At 47.8% G+C, this 16,344-nt stretch overlaps 2 protein-coding genes across 15 annotated transcripts in view; one reads left to right on the top strand and one right to left on the bottom strand.

Annotated features, from left to right (window-relative positions):
- Nucleotides 1–996: 996 nt before the first annotated feature.
- NONO (non-POU domain containing octamer binding) lies at nt 997–16,265 on the bottom strand. 8 transcript variants are annotated; one of them, XM_079318715.1, is made up of 11 exons: nt 15,805–16,265; nt 14,085–14,253; nt 11,263–11,483; nt 9,979–10,280; nt 7,842–7,937; nt 6,751–6,947; nt 5,907–5,991; nt 4,769–4,871; nt 3,414–3,456; nt 3,009–3,118; nt 997–2,032 (listed from the first exon to the last, which is right to left on the bottom strand). In XM_079318715.1, the coding sequence occupies exons 1-11, from the start codon at nt 16,150–16,152 to the stop codon at nt 1,895–1,897; spliced, it is 1,812 nt and encodes a 603-aa protein (XP_079174841.1). In that variant the 5' UTR covers nt 16,153–16,265; the 3' UTR covers nt 997–1,894. The 8 variants fall into 8 exon arrangements, with proteins under 8 accessions (XP_079174841.1, XP_079174842.1, XP_079174843.1 ...); XM_079318716.1 differs by having other exon boundaries at nt 11,263–11,456; nt 15,805–16,261; XM_079318717.1 differs by having other exon boundaries at nt 14,130–14,253; nt 15,805–16,261.
- ZMYM3 (zinc finger MYM-type containing 3) overlaps nt 15,585–16,344 on the top strand; it is a 32,335-nt gene continuing 31,575 nt past the window's right edge. For 2 of the 7 annotated variants that reach the window (XM_079318713.1, XM_079318707.1), the window contains exon 1: nt 15,854–15,963. The gene's annotated coding sequence lies outside the window, so the exon portion shown is untranslated. Of the gene's footprint in view, nt 15,610–15,758; nt 15,964–16,344 lie in introns of those variants that run through there. The other 5 variants (XM_079318701.1, XM_079318710.1, XM_079318712.1 and 2 more) reach the window with 5 other exon arrangements.

Genomic DNA, 16,344 nt, shown 5'->3' with positions numbered 1-16,344 from the left:
TTTGCCATAACCCTGCTCAGAACTTCTGTGGGGTGAGCCTCTGCTCGTGAGATCAGCAACTAACCTGGGACTTTATTACCACCTGCCCCACTAAAAGCGAGACCCATCCCCACCTGCTGGTGTTCCCGGAGTCCCGAGCCCCCTGTCCGTGCCCTGCTGGCAGCCAGGCTGTGGCTGTGGCTGTGGCAGTGGCTGTCGCTGTCCCAGCCCCGCCGCTCCTCCGGCGCTCTCTGGGTTTCTCTGCGCCGCAGCCCCGCAGCGCCTGCCCTGCCGGGACACCCCTCACTCCCGCTGCTGCCGCGGGCTCCTGATACACCCACCAGCCCGGGGTTTCTGCCCATTGCAGCCACTGCCGCAGGGTTCTGATACACCCACCAGCCCGGGGTTTCTGCCCATTGCAAACACTGCCGCAGGGTTCTGATACACCCACCAGCCCGGGGTTTCTGCCCATTGCTGCCACTGCCGCAGGGTTCTGATACACCCACCAGCCCGGGGTTTCTGCCCATTGCTGCCGTTCCAGCTCAGTGCTCCTCAGAGTCCTGCAGGAGCCAGGGATCGACAGCCCCGGGGCTTTGTGGAGCCTCTCCCTCCTTCCCCTTCTCAGTCAAGAAGGCTGTCACAGAGTCCTTGGTTCTGTTTGTTATTAATTCCACAGCTGTTGTTTTGTTTGCCATATTATACATACTAGTAAAGAACTGTCATTCACATCCCCTTATTTTCAAAATTACAATAATTCAGAGGGAGGGGGTTTACATTCTCCAATCCAAGGGAGGGTCCTGCCTTCCCTAGCAGCCAGCTGTGTTTCAAACTGAGACAAACACACAAATGAAAGTCATTCTGTGAGAAGGAAAACTGCTAGAAAATTTTTAGGGGTTGAATACCCTCTTCACAGAGCTGTGCAAGAAGAACTTTCATGCCATAACCTGAAGTATCATTAAATGCAATCCACATGTAGACATTTGTACTAAAAAAACAGAAGAGACAAGACACCAGATAAAAAAGGCTTAAAATCCACTTTAATAATGCATTCCTGTAACATTCCTCAGACAAACTCAAACTTTTTAGTGGGACAATTACAGTTTGTGTTCAAACAGTTTACACTAAATGAAAAATCTTGTAGTACTCCTACACAAAAGACAGGCAAGGTTAGGATTATACAAACATTTGTTTCAGTTAAATCTTCAGCATGAGATACAGTATCTTTATCCAATAGATTGTACTTTACTACCAGTAAAAATAAAGAGATACAACACGTTATCAAAAAAATCCATCCAAACAAGAACCTCCCAGCCATTCAGGCTGCACGACTGTCAACTACTTCAAAGAAACAAATGGTCCAGGTAAAAAGAGTAACTAACAAGTTAGGAGAAAAAAAAAAAAAGAAAAAAAAAGAAAAAGAAATAAAATCTCCCCCAAGTCACTACATGACAGATCATTTGGAGCTATATAAATTTACAAAATCATGGAAGCTGCAAAGTACCCAAATGCTGCCCTAAGTACTCCAGAGACCACCCCTGTGCTCTTAAGCAAGGTACACTACATCAAAAAAAATGCCAAGACATACTGAAGTTTTATCAAATTTAGTCTCATGATTTCATCTGCAAATAGGAAACCTGGAATGGTCAAGGCATTAGGATCCTTGCAAGATTTTACCATTACTGAACCATGGCAGCTTCCCAGAATCCATTTTTCACTTTGAAATTAGGAATGCACCACATGAAATTTTCTAAAACCTTTACCAGTCAGACTGCACTCCCCTTGTCCTAGAGTGGCTTTACCAAAACAGGCCCTAATTAACTATCTTTAAAATGTCCCCCCTCCCCCCCAGTTGAACCCTGTGTGGCCTGCCAAGATTTCTTTCTTTGGGGCGTGTACAGGGGATAGCTTAATCCTGTCAGTATCTGCGACGCTTGTTAGGGCCAAAATCTCCCCCTGGATTTCCTCTGTTGAAGGCAGGTGGGTTCCCTCCCATGGCTCCAAGGCCCTCCATGGCTCCACCCTGGCCAAAACGGTCTGGAGGTGGTGGTGGAGTCTTGGAATGAGGATAAGTGCAGAAGACACCAGAAGAAAAACAAAGAAGAACAAATGGCAGTTAAAACCCATTTGAGATGACTCAAATTCTACCAAGATGCCAAAATTCCAGCTGACCTTGCAGCAAACCTTCACCCCACCAACAACATTCCCATTATGTACAAAAGCTTTTAGACAAATAAAACTGCACTTCATGATAAAAAAAAAAAATCTGTCATAGCAGTCATGACAGAGCAAGAAGTCTGAGTAGGAATTTTTGCAGAAAAATTCCAGATTAGACAAATTCATAACAATCACTGAAGGAAGATGAACTTTCAGGACAAACTCTACTATGACTGCTGCTGTTTCTGCTGGTGACTGGAAGTTCTGACACTGTGGGAGGACCAATCCTCTATGTGACAGAGAGGAATGACAGATGCCACAAAAGACAGAGTCTACTGCAAAGCCCTGCAGTAAAGTTTAAAACTAAATCAAATACAGAAATCTTAAGAAGTCAAACAAATAATCCTGAACTCCACTGATTCCTCACTCTTGACCTCCTAAGCAAACTAGCTGAACTCATTCTGGCCTATAAGAACAGGAGATAACTGTTTTCAAAACTGGTGATGAACAGAACACTCCTGAAAGCTTGGCTTTTTGCCTGCAAGAATCTACTCCCAAAAACCTCTCAATTTAACAAAGTGCTTCCTATTAGGTCATTTTAAAACCACCATATATTACTGCTAAGATCTTTCTGACAAGCAATTTTGCACTAGCTCTCCTGGAAGTAAATTAAGCAGTTATTCGACTTGGCTCAATCTCCTGAAAATTATCAGTTAGTATCAAGGCAAGACTAAATTCTAAAGATTTCAGCAGAAGTGAAACAACAGCTCTGGGCAGACAAAGAATCTTCAACTTCAGCACCTAGTGCTTAATACTGGAAACAACATAACATGCATTTTAAAGGTGTGCATAAAAAGCAGATGGAGATACACTACCATTCCCATGGCTCCATCAGGGATCATAGCTCCAGGGCCAGCAGCAGGAGGTGCAGGAGCTGGGACATTGGTACCACCCATAGCTCCTCTATTGTTCATGCCAATGGTACCTGGAAAAGAAAACTGAGGAATAATCCTGGCACACACACATAGTGACTGGGGTCTGCTCATTACCCCAGAACCACAAAACACCATTCCATGCAGCTATTAACCAGCTTTGCACTATCAGCTCAAGATCAACTGATCTTCTTTTACATGATACTGTGTTTCCTGTCACATGAATACTTCCTCTTTCTAGCCTGGGAGATTAATTTGATTGAGTTTCTAAATAAGCAGCCAATTAAAAAAAGTGCAGATTTTGTAAGAAAGGAAATGAACATGCACAGGAACAAAGAATATTCTTACCTCCCATACCCATCTGTCCCATTCGCATGTCTGGTGGCTCCCTCTGGAAAGACAGACACTCATTTCAACTGATAATCAAGCTTTTAAAAATGTAATTATACAAAATCAATGAGCTCTGAGGATTTACTGCTGAACAATGTGTAGAAAAGTAATTCCCAGGGTAAATTTCAAAGAAAGGCAGAAGCAACCTTCACATGATAGCTGCTGAATGAACAGGTCTTATTTTAAATATCTTATTATAAAAGGTTGCTTTTCAGAATTATAATAAAACATTCAGCAGCAAAGCTGCACATGCAGACTTCAGCAAAGACATCTTGATGGAAAGATGTGCTGAGCAGTAGTGACACATTAGATAGAATTAGTTTTGCTACTCTTTCAGCATAGCTAAGAAGCTTTTCCTGTTGAAAGGAATGCAAGCTTACATAAAGACACAGTACTGGGTCACTTGCACTAAAGTAACATTTAGTGAGCTCAATTTCTCTTTTATTAACCAATCAGAAACACCTATCACAGATTTCTCTCACTGCAAAACCTCCTCACTTCAGTGAGGGCACTGCTTTTTTCACAGTGGTAAGTGAAGACAACTTTCACATAATCTGTAGTCTTAGTGCCATTATTTATCATATGAAGGCAGTATTTAGGAATCAGGGTATCTACTGCACAAGAAGAATATTCCCACATTTGGCTCTGTCATGCTCTTAGCCCTTTGGTTTCACACATATTTAGCTATTTTGCCCAGGGGCCAAGCTTCACTGGTAAGCATTAAACACTTATCTCCAGCTGCATTAATTCCTTTATACCACCTGAATAGCCCTACAGTTGTCTTCACTATAGAAAGTGGCTGGGACTGGAAACAAATTGTAAGGCATTTCTCTATAGAACTAGAGATACTTGTATTAAAATGCAGGTTACAAAAAAAAAAAAAATCTGACTAACTGACTTTTAAGTACAAGCATATACCACACCTGCAGTAATGCCTCCAGTTGGGACCATTTTATCATGACTAAGACAGACTGCAAGCTAGGGATATTGCCAGTCATATAATCAAAATAAGGTTCTGCTGCAGTGCTTCAGGACAGTGAGTGCTGCTGCAAGAACAGAATTAGTCAGCATACATTTTTCTATACAGCAAGACAGCTACAGAGAGTCCTACATAAAGAACTGGAACAGAACTAGGGGATTTACAGTTTCTAGGCTAAACTGCATTAAGATTGGAGGGAGTCAAGAATTCAGGGTAGAATGCACTACTGATGTACAGTCCTCCAACCAAGTTGAAAATTGACAAAGCTGTGCTGTGGAAGGGCAAAATCTGCTGTGAGTGTACAGATGTAATGGCAATGCAGAAGCACTCGTACCGCATCAGCAAAATTCCCTTTGAAGCCTTCCTGCTGGCGTCTCATCATCTCCTCCTGCTGCCTTCTCATCTCCTCCTCTCGGCGCCTGCGCTCCTCCTCTTGCCTGTTAACAAAGTCCAAGGATGCTCAGCACAACAAACACCAACCACCTGCATCACTGTGTTGCAGTGCTGCCTCATGGATCTTCACTGGAAACTTTACATGTCAAACTTTGTTTTGAGGAGCTCATTAAAAAAAACACACACTTGTGTGTTTGTCTCATGAGGAGCAGCTGAAGGAGCTGGAGTGGCTCACTCTGGAGAAAAGGAGGTTCAAGGAGAACATTATAACTCCCTACAACTGCCTGACAAGAGGGTGGAGCCAGGTGGGAATCAGTCTCTTCTCCAGATCAGAAGTGACAGGACAAGAGGAAATGGCCTACAAGTTGCACCAGGGAAAATTTAGATTTGATATCAGGGAAGATTTCTTGACCAAAAGGGTTACAAAGCATTGGCACAGGCTGCCCAGAAAGTGGTGGAATCACCATCCCCAGAAGGATTTAAAGGATATGTAGATGTGGTGCTTAGGGACATGGTGAGCTTGGCAGTGTTAGATTTACAGCTGAACTCACTGATCTTAGCAGTATTTTCCAAGCCTATGCACACAGCAGCTCCCAAATGCATACTAACTACATGTAGGATCATGCATCAAGCCTGACTGCTCTCAAGCCCCTTTCTATTACAGCCTGGTAATCTTTCTGGAGTTTCTCAAAACAACACCAAGACAAGGAAGTGCTACAATGGAGAGAAATGTCTCTTTGAGAGAATAAGTTACCACTCAAATCAAAATGCTTAATGGGATCTACTGATCTGCAGCACTGAAGCCACTAAATTACAGCAGAGATTCTGATTTTTCTACTTGCCCCATAAGGAAGCTTAACCGAGACACAGATGTGAAGAAACAAATACTAATCAATGCAAGAAACTCCTAACTCTTCCATCTTAAACTGGGTGTACACTCTTCCCTACAAACAAACAAAGCCCAAAGTAACAGCCACACTTCAGGCAGTAATTAAATTGTCACAATGAACAATTAGGTGGAGTGAAAAGGTGTTTTATCCTTCTATGGATTCACAGCATTTCACAACCTGTCCCTTTACCTGAGTTCCAACTGTTTACGTTTTTGTACTTCTTGGTTATGCAATTCCTCCATTCTCCTCAGCTCCTCCTGGCGTCTCATTAAATCTGTGTAAGACAACCATAAAAGACACAATCAGACTCATCTCCCATGCCACCTCTTATGAATTCCTGAACTAGAACTGTAACACAGAAGAGAAAAAGGTAACAGAGCCTTCATCAATACAGTGGTATTTCTCCACATTAGGTTCAACAAGATTCAATGTCAGGTCCTGCCCTGGGGTCATAACAACCCCTGCAGCTCCAGGCTGGGGCAGAGGGGCTGGAAAGTGCCTGAAGGGAAAGGCCCTGGGGGTGCTGGTCAACAGCAGCAGAACGTGAGCCAGGTGTGCCCAGGTGGGCAGGAGGCCACTGGCACCTGGCCTGTCCCAGCCATGGAGTGAGAGCAGGGCCAGGACAGTGACATGCCCCTGACTGGGCATTGGTGAGGCCACTCCTCAAATCCCGTGTCCAGCTCTGGGCCCCTCATGACAAGAAAGACACTGAGGGGCTGGAGCATGTCCAGAGAAGGGAACAGAGCTGGGAAGGGTCTGGAGCACAAGGCAGATGAGGAGCAGCTGGGGGGGCTCAGCCTGGAGAAAAGGAGGCTCGAGGAGACTCTTATTCTACAAGTACCTGAAATGAGGTTAATGGTTGCTGATTTCTTCTACCTACACAATTATATGATTCCATTTATTTGCTGCTACCATGCTTGGTTAGAAGACAAGCCACCAGCATGGCTCCCCTTCAGAGGTGTCTAGCAAGTCTGTTGAGCCACCCACTCCTGGATGGTGCATGGCCCTGACCCATGCAGTATTTATCCAATACCTTGCCTCATGAGCATCACTTGGTGCTCGTGGCGAGCTGCTTCCATTTCCATTTCCAGCTTCTCTCGAGCTTCCTTGATGTTGCGATCTACTTGTTCCTGCTGCTGCTTCTCCATCTCTATCAAAGCCTTCCAACGCATGGCATATTCATACTCAAAGCTGCCAGGCTGTGCAAACCGAGGAGGCTGCTCACGCTCCCTGCCAAACAATGAGGAGCTAGTGAATGCTTCAAGAGAGCAAGGAGGAACCCAGAAAACTCCATTTGTATGTCAAATGCAATAGCAGGTCCTTTCAACAGTTAACTGTGCCTGAGACACCAGTTTGTCTGCTCCTCATCATCTTATTCCTGCATGGAAGCTGTCCCCCTCCCTAACAATGACACTGCTTTCATAAGACACCAAAAGATTCTGGGTAAAGAGATTTAGAAATACCCTTGAAAGCAACAGCCTTTGCTCCTGCTGCACATCTTATAGACAGATGCACTCCAGAAACAAACACTGCCCCAAAGTTCAAATTATTATCACTCTGCACCTGCAGAACAGGACTATTTCTAATTCCACCTCCTAAAGCTCTCATCTTCCTTACTTGAAAAATTCATGAGCTGACATGGCTTGTTAATGCCAACTGCTCAGATCACAGGATTCCCATCTACACTGTGAAGCCTTCTAAGACTCTGGTCTTGTACCTGGATAGCTCTAGAATCTCCTAATGCTAGTCACATAATTCCTTAAATTTCTATTGTGGGCTCAAGTGTTTCCTAAACAGACTTTCTGTAATACTTCCCAGGGAATCTCATGTCATCTGTGTTATCTCAAATTGACCTAAATTTTTATTTCAACAACTGAAATGAACTTATACAAAATATGTGAAGGCTGCCAGTCTTATCCAGCAGTGTGGATTCAAAATCACTGTTTTCTTTTAGCCAGTCATGGCAAGAGAACAATGAATACAACTCTCCCCTCCAAAGTCAGGTCACATTTATGGAAAAAAAAAAAACAAAAAAAAAAAATGAGGACCTGATGAGCCACCCTTCTAAGACTGAGACACTAGCACATAGGCACTCTCCTATCCTGTTGCATGCCAGGCACATACTTGTGATATTGCTGGTTTTTGATGACTAGTTTCTCTGGTAGACCCTCCTCATCATCATACTGGTCCATGGGCTCCACAGTGACAGGGCGAGGGAATCTGTAAAGAACAAGTGAGGTGCTTTCAAGAAAATTCAAGAACAAGCTTGTAGTTTTGGACAACACAACTTATATTGCTTTTAGCACTGCTCAAAGAAACTCAGAGCAGGGGATCTCAACCAAAGTGAAACCACAAATCACTATGAATACTTTCTTCTTTCTTTCTAGAATAGGACTGTAACTGTTAATCAAAATCCTTGTTTAATCCAAACCAAAATTGTACTGAAAGAATAATATTTGTAGTTACTTGGTTCAAATTAACAGCTTAACTGGAATCCTGATATGCTCCAACAGGATCTACTCAGCATGAAGTCTTGTCTCTAGAGTGTCACAAGTCCATCTGTGCCTTTTTATGGCTGTCTAAAGCAAAGAGTCACTAGACACTGCTCACTGGAGGCTGCAGGCTGTACCATCCAGTCACACCCTCCTGCTGAGGCCACCATATGCTACTGTTGCTTGGCAACAGTGCTCTGGGAAGGTGCACTGGGCTCTCCTCTGAATTTCCACCCCCAGGGAATCCACTGGTGCACTTCACAACAGACACTGCAGATGTGTGCTTCTGTCTTGCTGGCTTCTGCATGCAGAAGGAAGTATTGACGTGGTCTCTGAATCAGCTCTCCCCCAGAGCTCTGACACTGCTCATCCCCAGCACACAGCAGCACCCCAGCTTCCCAAGAGCTCCTCAGTCCCATGTCAGGGCTGGGGAAATGGAGAGATAATCCTGTTGTGCCAAGGGGCAATGGGTACCCAGGCTCCAGCAGGACGTGGAAGACTAAAATCCCCTTCCTCAGCTGAAGATCCATAATGTAGCTTTTCACTTTGATGTGACATATTCCATTATTAATCATCTTATTTTCTAACATGAACCAATTTCAAACAGTTTATATAGCTTTCCTGGTTTGAACTAGGACAAACCAGAACAAGTTTAATGAAAACCAAACCACAACTGGAAAGAAATAACAGACTTGTTTGTGGTCTTATATATCAGAACCAAATGTACTGATAGTTATAAAGAGACTGAATGTCAATCTTAGTTATGAGTTGAAAGTGATTAGTTTTGCATGATCACTTTTAAAAATCTGTTTGCATGGTTCTTTCAGGTACAGACTTCTGAATGAGCAAAAGCTTTCTAACAGTAATCCTCCTGTATAGGACTATTCACTACACTGGTTATCCTCAAAGTGTCAGGGAGAAAAACAGGTATTAAAAAAGAAATAAGCAAAACCTGCTTTTTGAAAAGGAATGTGCTTGTACATTCAAGCTGTGCCACTGTACAGCTTGTGCCACTGTAGAGCCACAGGTGAGAAGTAGGCAGCTTAAAAAATATTACTTGAAAAATGAGCAATATAGCCCCATTTCAGGAAGTGCTCTAATGACAAATTCTAGGAGCATAATACAAAATAGAGTAATTTTTTTCCAAGAGGTCAGAAATGGCTCCCTCTTAACAGAGCAACAAACCACTTTGTGGAATGCAGCTGGAATTGGGCATTTGCTTGAGCAAATTCACATGATTATGGAAGAACAGGCTTCTCTGCTTTATTACATTCAAGCACAGGGAAAACAGTTTAAAATGGTGAAAACCCCAAACAATTCAATCTAACTGAGCAGCTTCTCCAACAGATCCCATGCCCAAAGTGGCATTCCACCCCAGCAGTGTATGCTACAAGTGGAATCCCATGCCAAGACTCTCTCCTCTAGTGACCCAGAGTGTACAATTAAAACACTTGCACTTGGTTTCCAAACAAGTTATGTGGATGGTCTCTGAAATAGGTCCTGTTCCTAAAGGTTGCTTTAATTGCCCTAAGGTTGTTTTATGGAGAAAGTTTATTTGGAAGTTCTATGCACTTACCCCACTAGCAGCTTCCCAGAAAAAAAATTTCAGACCCAGACTGTCTCTTGTTGGAACAAAGCTAAATTAAATTCTCCACAGGCCAATCCCCTAGCACCTCATGCCCCACTGTGGTGTTAAGAACCAGCATTCACCAGCCAATGCCACCCAACCAGCACATGGCAGCAGAGCACCTCTCCCTGCCCACACTTACGTGGTTAGCAGGAAAGAGCCATCACTACATCTATCCAGCGCCTTCCTAGCAGCAGGCTTCCCTGAGAACTCCACAATGCCTTTCCCAGAGGACCGTCCTCTGTCATCCACAATAACCACAGCCCTTTCCACCTGGCCAAACACTGAGAAGGCTTCCTCCAGGAGCTCATTGGACACAAACTGGGGCAGGTTCCTGACTGTCAGCGAGGCGCTGTGGCAGGCAAAGCGCACTCGGAGCTGCTTCCCACGGAGAGGCATGTTGTCCAGTTCCACCTTGGCAATCTCTGCCAGAGTGCGAGTTTCCTGCAGATAAAAACAGCCACCATCAAATCTCAGCAAAGCACGGGATTAGACATGAGCTTATTTCTCTGTAACAAGTGCTTCTGAGAGAAATAAATGATTCTCCCCAGCTTGGTAAGGAGAGTGCCAAAAAAAAAAAAAAATCACAGTATTCCTTATGACTGAACAGCCGGAGTTTGGGGACAGGAAGGGTGAGAAATATATAACAAATACCTAAGTTTAGTCCAATGGCTAGTATGACCTAAGCAAACATCAAAATTTTCATTATCATAAATAATTATATTAAGGCTACAAAGCACCTTTATTTTAAAAAAACAAACGGATTTTTAAAAAAATAACCAAGACTCATCTACTAACCAAGGAAATGCTGATAGTATGACAATCCATGAAAGACCACCTATGCCACTTTCACACCTTTTCACTCATTTAAGTCATCATCAAGCAGCTGCACTACATGAAAGCAGCCCAGATGTGGGTGTGGGAACCTCAATCACTCACCTCGGGGCTCTCAGGTGGTGCATGAGCCACAAAAATCTGAAAAGCACTCTATGGTGGTAGCTACTTTCCATCCAGACACACTTCAACGTGATCATCTAGAGATCCCCTATCCCAAGAGCGTTAATCACACCAGAAATACTGCATGACAAACTATGCCCATAGGAATTCCATATTCCAGAAATAGAGAAGTTCACTTTGTCTATAATAGCATCACATTCATGTGGGGCTTTTCTGCTTTCTACCAGCCGATTTCAAAATAAATTCATCAGGTCTCTTCGTAACTGCTGCCACAAGCTACCTAAATTCACATTTCTTTTCATGACAAGCTCTAGACAAACCACTTGGAAGATAATCCCATATTCCAGGTTACTAAAATCATCAGGAGGTGTAATCAGCAAGACAGCTGAACATCTACTTTCAATTAGCAATACTGCTCCAGTGTGAGCCATTACCACAAAAACTCCCCCAAAGGTGCCAAGTCACTCACCAGCCTGATAAAACCAAAGCCTTTGTCCTTGTGTATGAAGACTTCCCCTGCCTTGCCATACTTCTCAAACAACTTTCTCATCTCTTCCTCTGTAATATCTGGGGGCAGATTCCCCACAAAGAGGCGGCTTCTTTGGGTGAAGGTCTTTTCACCGGGTTTCCGGAAATTCTTCAGGTCAATAGTCAGGCCTTCATCTGAGGGGAATAAGGTACACAGCTGCTCTACAGTTGGGGGGATAAATTTTATTAGGTTTCATCACAATGACCACAGAGACACAGGATAATACAGCTAACACCACATATTAATTAATTCTGGTATTAAATCTCTCCAGCTATCTCTCCAGCAACATGGGGATTTTATTTCAGAATGGCCCCATAGGTTTTTTTAAAGAAAACTGAACCTCAATGCTCATTAACACTAGTGAATGACAGTCTTGAACTGGAGAAAACAATACACTGCAGCTTGAAATGACATGAGGTATTTCACTCAAACTTTTTGGTATCTGGTCAAGATAACTGGCCCACAAAAAAAAAAAAAAAATCAACTGTAGTCACAGCACAGGATTTTGCTATCACAACACGAATAATTACAGAAAAGCCACAGTTAGCCAGAAAACATATTTTTACTGAAAAACACACCAAAACAACTCCAGATTTCTAGAAAAACAGAGGAAATTTTGTTCAGAAAGATATAATTTCAGATAGCTGTCATTCTAGGAGATGGGTTCCAGAGTATGAGTTTCCAAGCTGAAGAGAAGGCTGGAATAGTGAAAATAGTGGGGAAAAATATCAACCCAAAATTAAAAAAAAAAACAACCCACACCAAAAACCAGACATATAGATGAGGCCTCAGAAAAATTACAAGATTAATTACAAAGGAAAAAATCCCTATTTACTAAGTTATCCCAGAAGGGATTTTTAAAGTTGGAAGAGACCTTGGAGATCAAGTCCAAGATTAAAATATCTTCTAAGCTATACAATAGAAACAAAGACAAACAGTAACATTCTCAAATCCCCACAGGCATATACAATCTTTAACCCTTAATTCAGCAGGAGTCCAGCATGATCCTGAAAGCTCTGTTATGTTCCAGACACAGGGGTGGATTTAGCATGACTTTATCTTATCTTCCCATGCCCCATTTCTTTAAACACACATGGAACTACACCACCCAGGACTACAGGGAACAGAAAGCAACAGAGGACACAAGTCATGGTCAAGCACATGAAATAAACTGTGAACATCAATGGCTTGATTCCAGCTACAAAGCAGGACACTAAATGAGAAAGACTCTGCATGCAAAGACAATTCACTGCAAGGACAACCCTTTGATAGGGGTAAGCACACCTCTATGGCAAACACTAAATAGTCAGACTGAGTGTGCCCAGAGAAGAGCAGTGAGAGTAAATTATCTACTTCACACAGTGAAGATGCAGGAGTGAAATGTTTTGCCTTGTTCGTAGCATTACTAGGAGTATTTGGAGATAATTGCAAGGCCTGTGGATACAACAGGAGGTGCTTGGAACAGTTACACTCAGGGGTGCACACAGTACCACTGTTCTGCCTCAGGAGATCCACCAAAGGAGTGAGACAGTCACTCACTACAAGCTGATCCCTGTGGGAATTCCCCAGTACAGCTGTTATTGTTTGCAACCTGACTGGAAACATCTGCTCTGCCACCCTTGTCTGTTATTGTCTGGGAACTGATAAAGAGCCTGTACAACTCGACCACCTAACAAAAGCATGCCAGATTTTTACCAACTCAGTATCCTTGACATAAAAAAAACCCCACTCAGAGGAATCCTGTGCAAAGGTGACTTCTACACACTTTTGTTTTAAACAGCCAAAGTATCCCAACTTAAACAATAAGAAAATCCACATGTAATAAAACTAAAGCACTTTCGCCCCCCATCCACGCCAAAAAAAAAAAAAAAAAAAAAAAAAAAAAAAAAAAAGCTAACGGCTTTTGCCTCCGTACTTCTAAACGATCAGGTTGGATCAGTTCAGGCCCCCGAAGCCACGATCGCGTCCTGTCCCAGCTCACAAGCACCCCCTCTAGAGCGCCAGTCCACACCGAGCAGGAAAACCCGGAAACCCGCTGGAGCAGAACGGCTTTCATCACTGTCCACTGGCATTGAACAGTAAGTAAAGCCTAGTTCCTCATTATAAAAAAAAAAAAAAAAATTAAAAAAAAAGCAGTCTTAAGGGGTGCCTGCAGATTGCTGTAACAACGTACTCACTACAACATAATCTTCACCGAGAGCAAACTTACTTCTGTATAACCTAGCAATTGCTCCAGCAATCAAGCTTCCTTCTAGTTTCCTAAGAAAACCTGTTTTGAAAAGCCGTCTGTTATGCCCGGGGAAAAAAAACAAGAACCAGACAATGAAAGACAAAGCTGGTTATATTCGCAACGCTTACAACCACATTGTCAAAAACGCATTGACTTCCAAATTGTAAGTGGTCTTTTCCTGAGATTTTTAAGGCAAAGGCAGAACCTCTACATCGTTGCCCTGGTTTTGGGAACGCACAAAACTTACGAACACAAGAAACTTAGGAAGAAACACCACAAGAGTCACGTGTACCTTCGAGCGGACTGAGCAAAACCAACAGAAATTCCACAAACACAACCTACACGCCATTTAAGCCGTGATTTCAACAACGGGGGGAAACTGATATAGCAGGACATGCTTGGGAATCCAAGGATTTATTGCTTTAACTTGGAAAGCCGGGTTCCTTTTGTTCCTGCCGAGACCTGTTGCGCCCCGAGGGCCGGAGCTAACGCGAGGTTTCCCGCGGCACCGAAGCGGTCGCTCAGCGCCTACCCAGAGCGGGGCCGGGCGGGCCCCCGCGGCGGGCCCGGGACTCACTCTGGCTGTTGGCCTGCTGCCCGTTCGCGGGGATGGACGGCGGCGGGTGCTGCTGGTGCTGCTTGCGCGGAGCGTGGTTCTGCTTCTCCATGTTGAAGCCCTTGTTGCCCTGCATCTTCCCCACCTAAAAGCAACACATGCACGGTCGGGAAGCGGGTCGGAGCTCGGACCTGGGTGGCTCCCGCCGGCCCGGCGTGCAGGGGCGGGGCGGGCCGCGCAGGCCGCGCCGGGCCCCGGAACAGCCTCGGCGGCGACAGAGCGGGGCCGAGCCGCGACCCTACCGCCCCCGCGACCTCACCTGGCGGCAACACCGGACAGGGACACGGACACCGGGACAGGAACCGGCCCCGGACACAGACACGGGCACCGGGACCGCGACGGCCCTGAGCGGAGAGCGCGCGGCCGGAACTCGCGCAGCCTAACACGGCGCCCCTCTCTCTGAGCTCCTATTGGCCACCCGGCGCCCGCCGCCGCGCCGCTAATTGGCGAATACCGCCATCACTCACAGAGGCCGCCGTAGAAGGGCGGGACCAAGAGGCCGTGCGCAGATCCCATTGGCCAACGGAGCGGCCGCGCGCGCTGCCAATCACGGCGCTGGGTACCAAGCTTGGGTGAGAGGCGAGCGGGGGACAAAGGGAGCGCCTCGAGCCGCCCCGCGCGCGGCGCGCAGGCGCAGTGCGGGCGCGCGGCGGCCGCGCGCTTTTAAAGGGCCAGCGGCGGCGCCGAGCGCGTGCCGCCCCGCCGCGCCCCCCGACGTGCGCCCGCGATGGCGCCGGGGCGGTTCCAGGGTGGTCTTCTCCACCCCGGCGGGTGAGCACCGAAGACCGGGGAGAGCCGGGGAGCCAGCGTGTGCCGATCCGGTCTCCTCCAGGTGTCCTCCAGCCCCGTGCCCGCTCCTTGCTGCGTCCAGCCGCGGGCGACCCCTCGTCGTCCGGACCCCATTCCCGTCGCTGCCCCGCTGCGGGAGGGAAGGCGGCTCGGTGCAACTCGGCAGAAGGGTCCCACCGTTCCCGCCCCTGGGAACGCACCGGGCGCTCTGGAAGCGCGGTCGCATCCCGCCTCGGGCGGGTTTAGTTTCACCGCCTTGCAATAAACGCTCCTGCTTCCTGCCGCCTCGGCGGTACAGGTGCCCGCGGCCAGCCCGGCCCCCGGGCGGCTCGCTGCCCTTGCCCGTTTTCCCCCAGCTCCGCCGCCCGCTCCCGGCCGTGCCCCCGGGTTCCAGCCCACGCTCAGCGCTGGCACCCCTGTGTGCTCGCAGCCTTGGGAACCGCAGCTTCCCGGGGGCGGGAACGACGGGAGAGCCCCCAGTGCAGTGGCGCGGCCAAGAGCAGGATGCTGCCTCGCTGAGACGGAGGGGGCCCGGGTCCCGCCGGCAGGGGAGCCCCCAGGGAGGACGGGGCCAAGCCCGGTGGGGCGGAGCAGCGCGGGGGGCACGGGTGGAGGCGGGAAGGGGTAGGGGTGCCGCGGGCGGCGAGGCCAGGTGGGCGCTGCCTTGGCTGGGGAAGGGCACTCCGGGCTGTGCGCGCTGGGGCGGGGGCGCAGCCCGGGCTCGGGAGGGGGATTCGCGTGAAGGCAGTGCCGGGAATGAGGGGCTCCGGCCCAGGCGGTCCCTCTCGGGGGCGGTGCCGCGTCCCGGGCCCCCGCGGAAGCCCCGCCCGGCCGCGCTGTCACTCACCGCCCCGGGGAGACGCTCCAGCTTCGGGGAGGCGGTGGCGGCACCCGGGCTCGGCCGGGTGGCTCTCGCCCTGTGCAGGTAGAGGTCGTGGTGGCGCGGCCGGACCGGACCCCCCGCGACGGCAGCGGGGCTGGGGCCGGGAGAGGCGGCAGCGAGAGGGTTAAAGGGGGGGCGGGGAGCGGGGTGGCGAACCCATTCCGTGCGATCCGCTCCGCGATTTGCGGGCGGACGCGCGGGCACCGGCGGGAACCGGGGCGCCCCGTTCCGGCCCGCGCCCCGAGCCGTGCTCCCCCCCCGCACCTCGCCGTGCCCCACCAGACCGCGGCCACCGCCCGCGCCCCGCTCCATGCTGCTCGCCCGCCTGGATCCGCTCCGCCAGGTGGATCCGCCCCAGGTTTTCCAGTTGCCCGCCGCGGTCCGGGCTGTCGCGCCGATCCCGCGCTCGGGGCTCCGTTCCGCGTTTCTTCGGCAGCCGCTCGTGAGCGAGTCTCGCGAGCCCAGGCCCCACCGCGGCCAATGAAAGCGCGTCCCTCGCTCCGC

Source organism: Erithacus rubecula, assembly GCF_903797595.1.
Source record: "Erithacus rubecula genome assembly, chromosome: 15".
In the NCBI taxonomy this organism is placed as follows: Eukaryota; Metazoa; Chordata; class Aves; order Passeriformes; family Muscicapidae; genus Erithacus; species Erithacus rubecula.
This window is presented reverse-complemented; position numbering and strand designations above follow the sequence as displayed.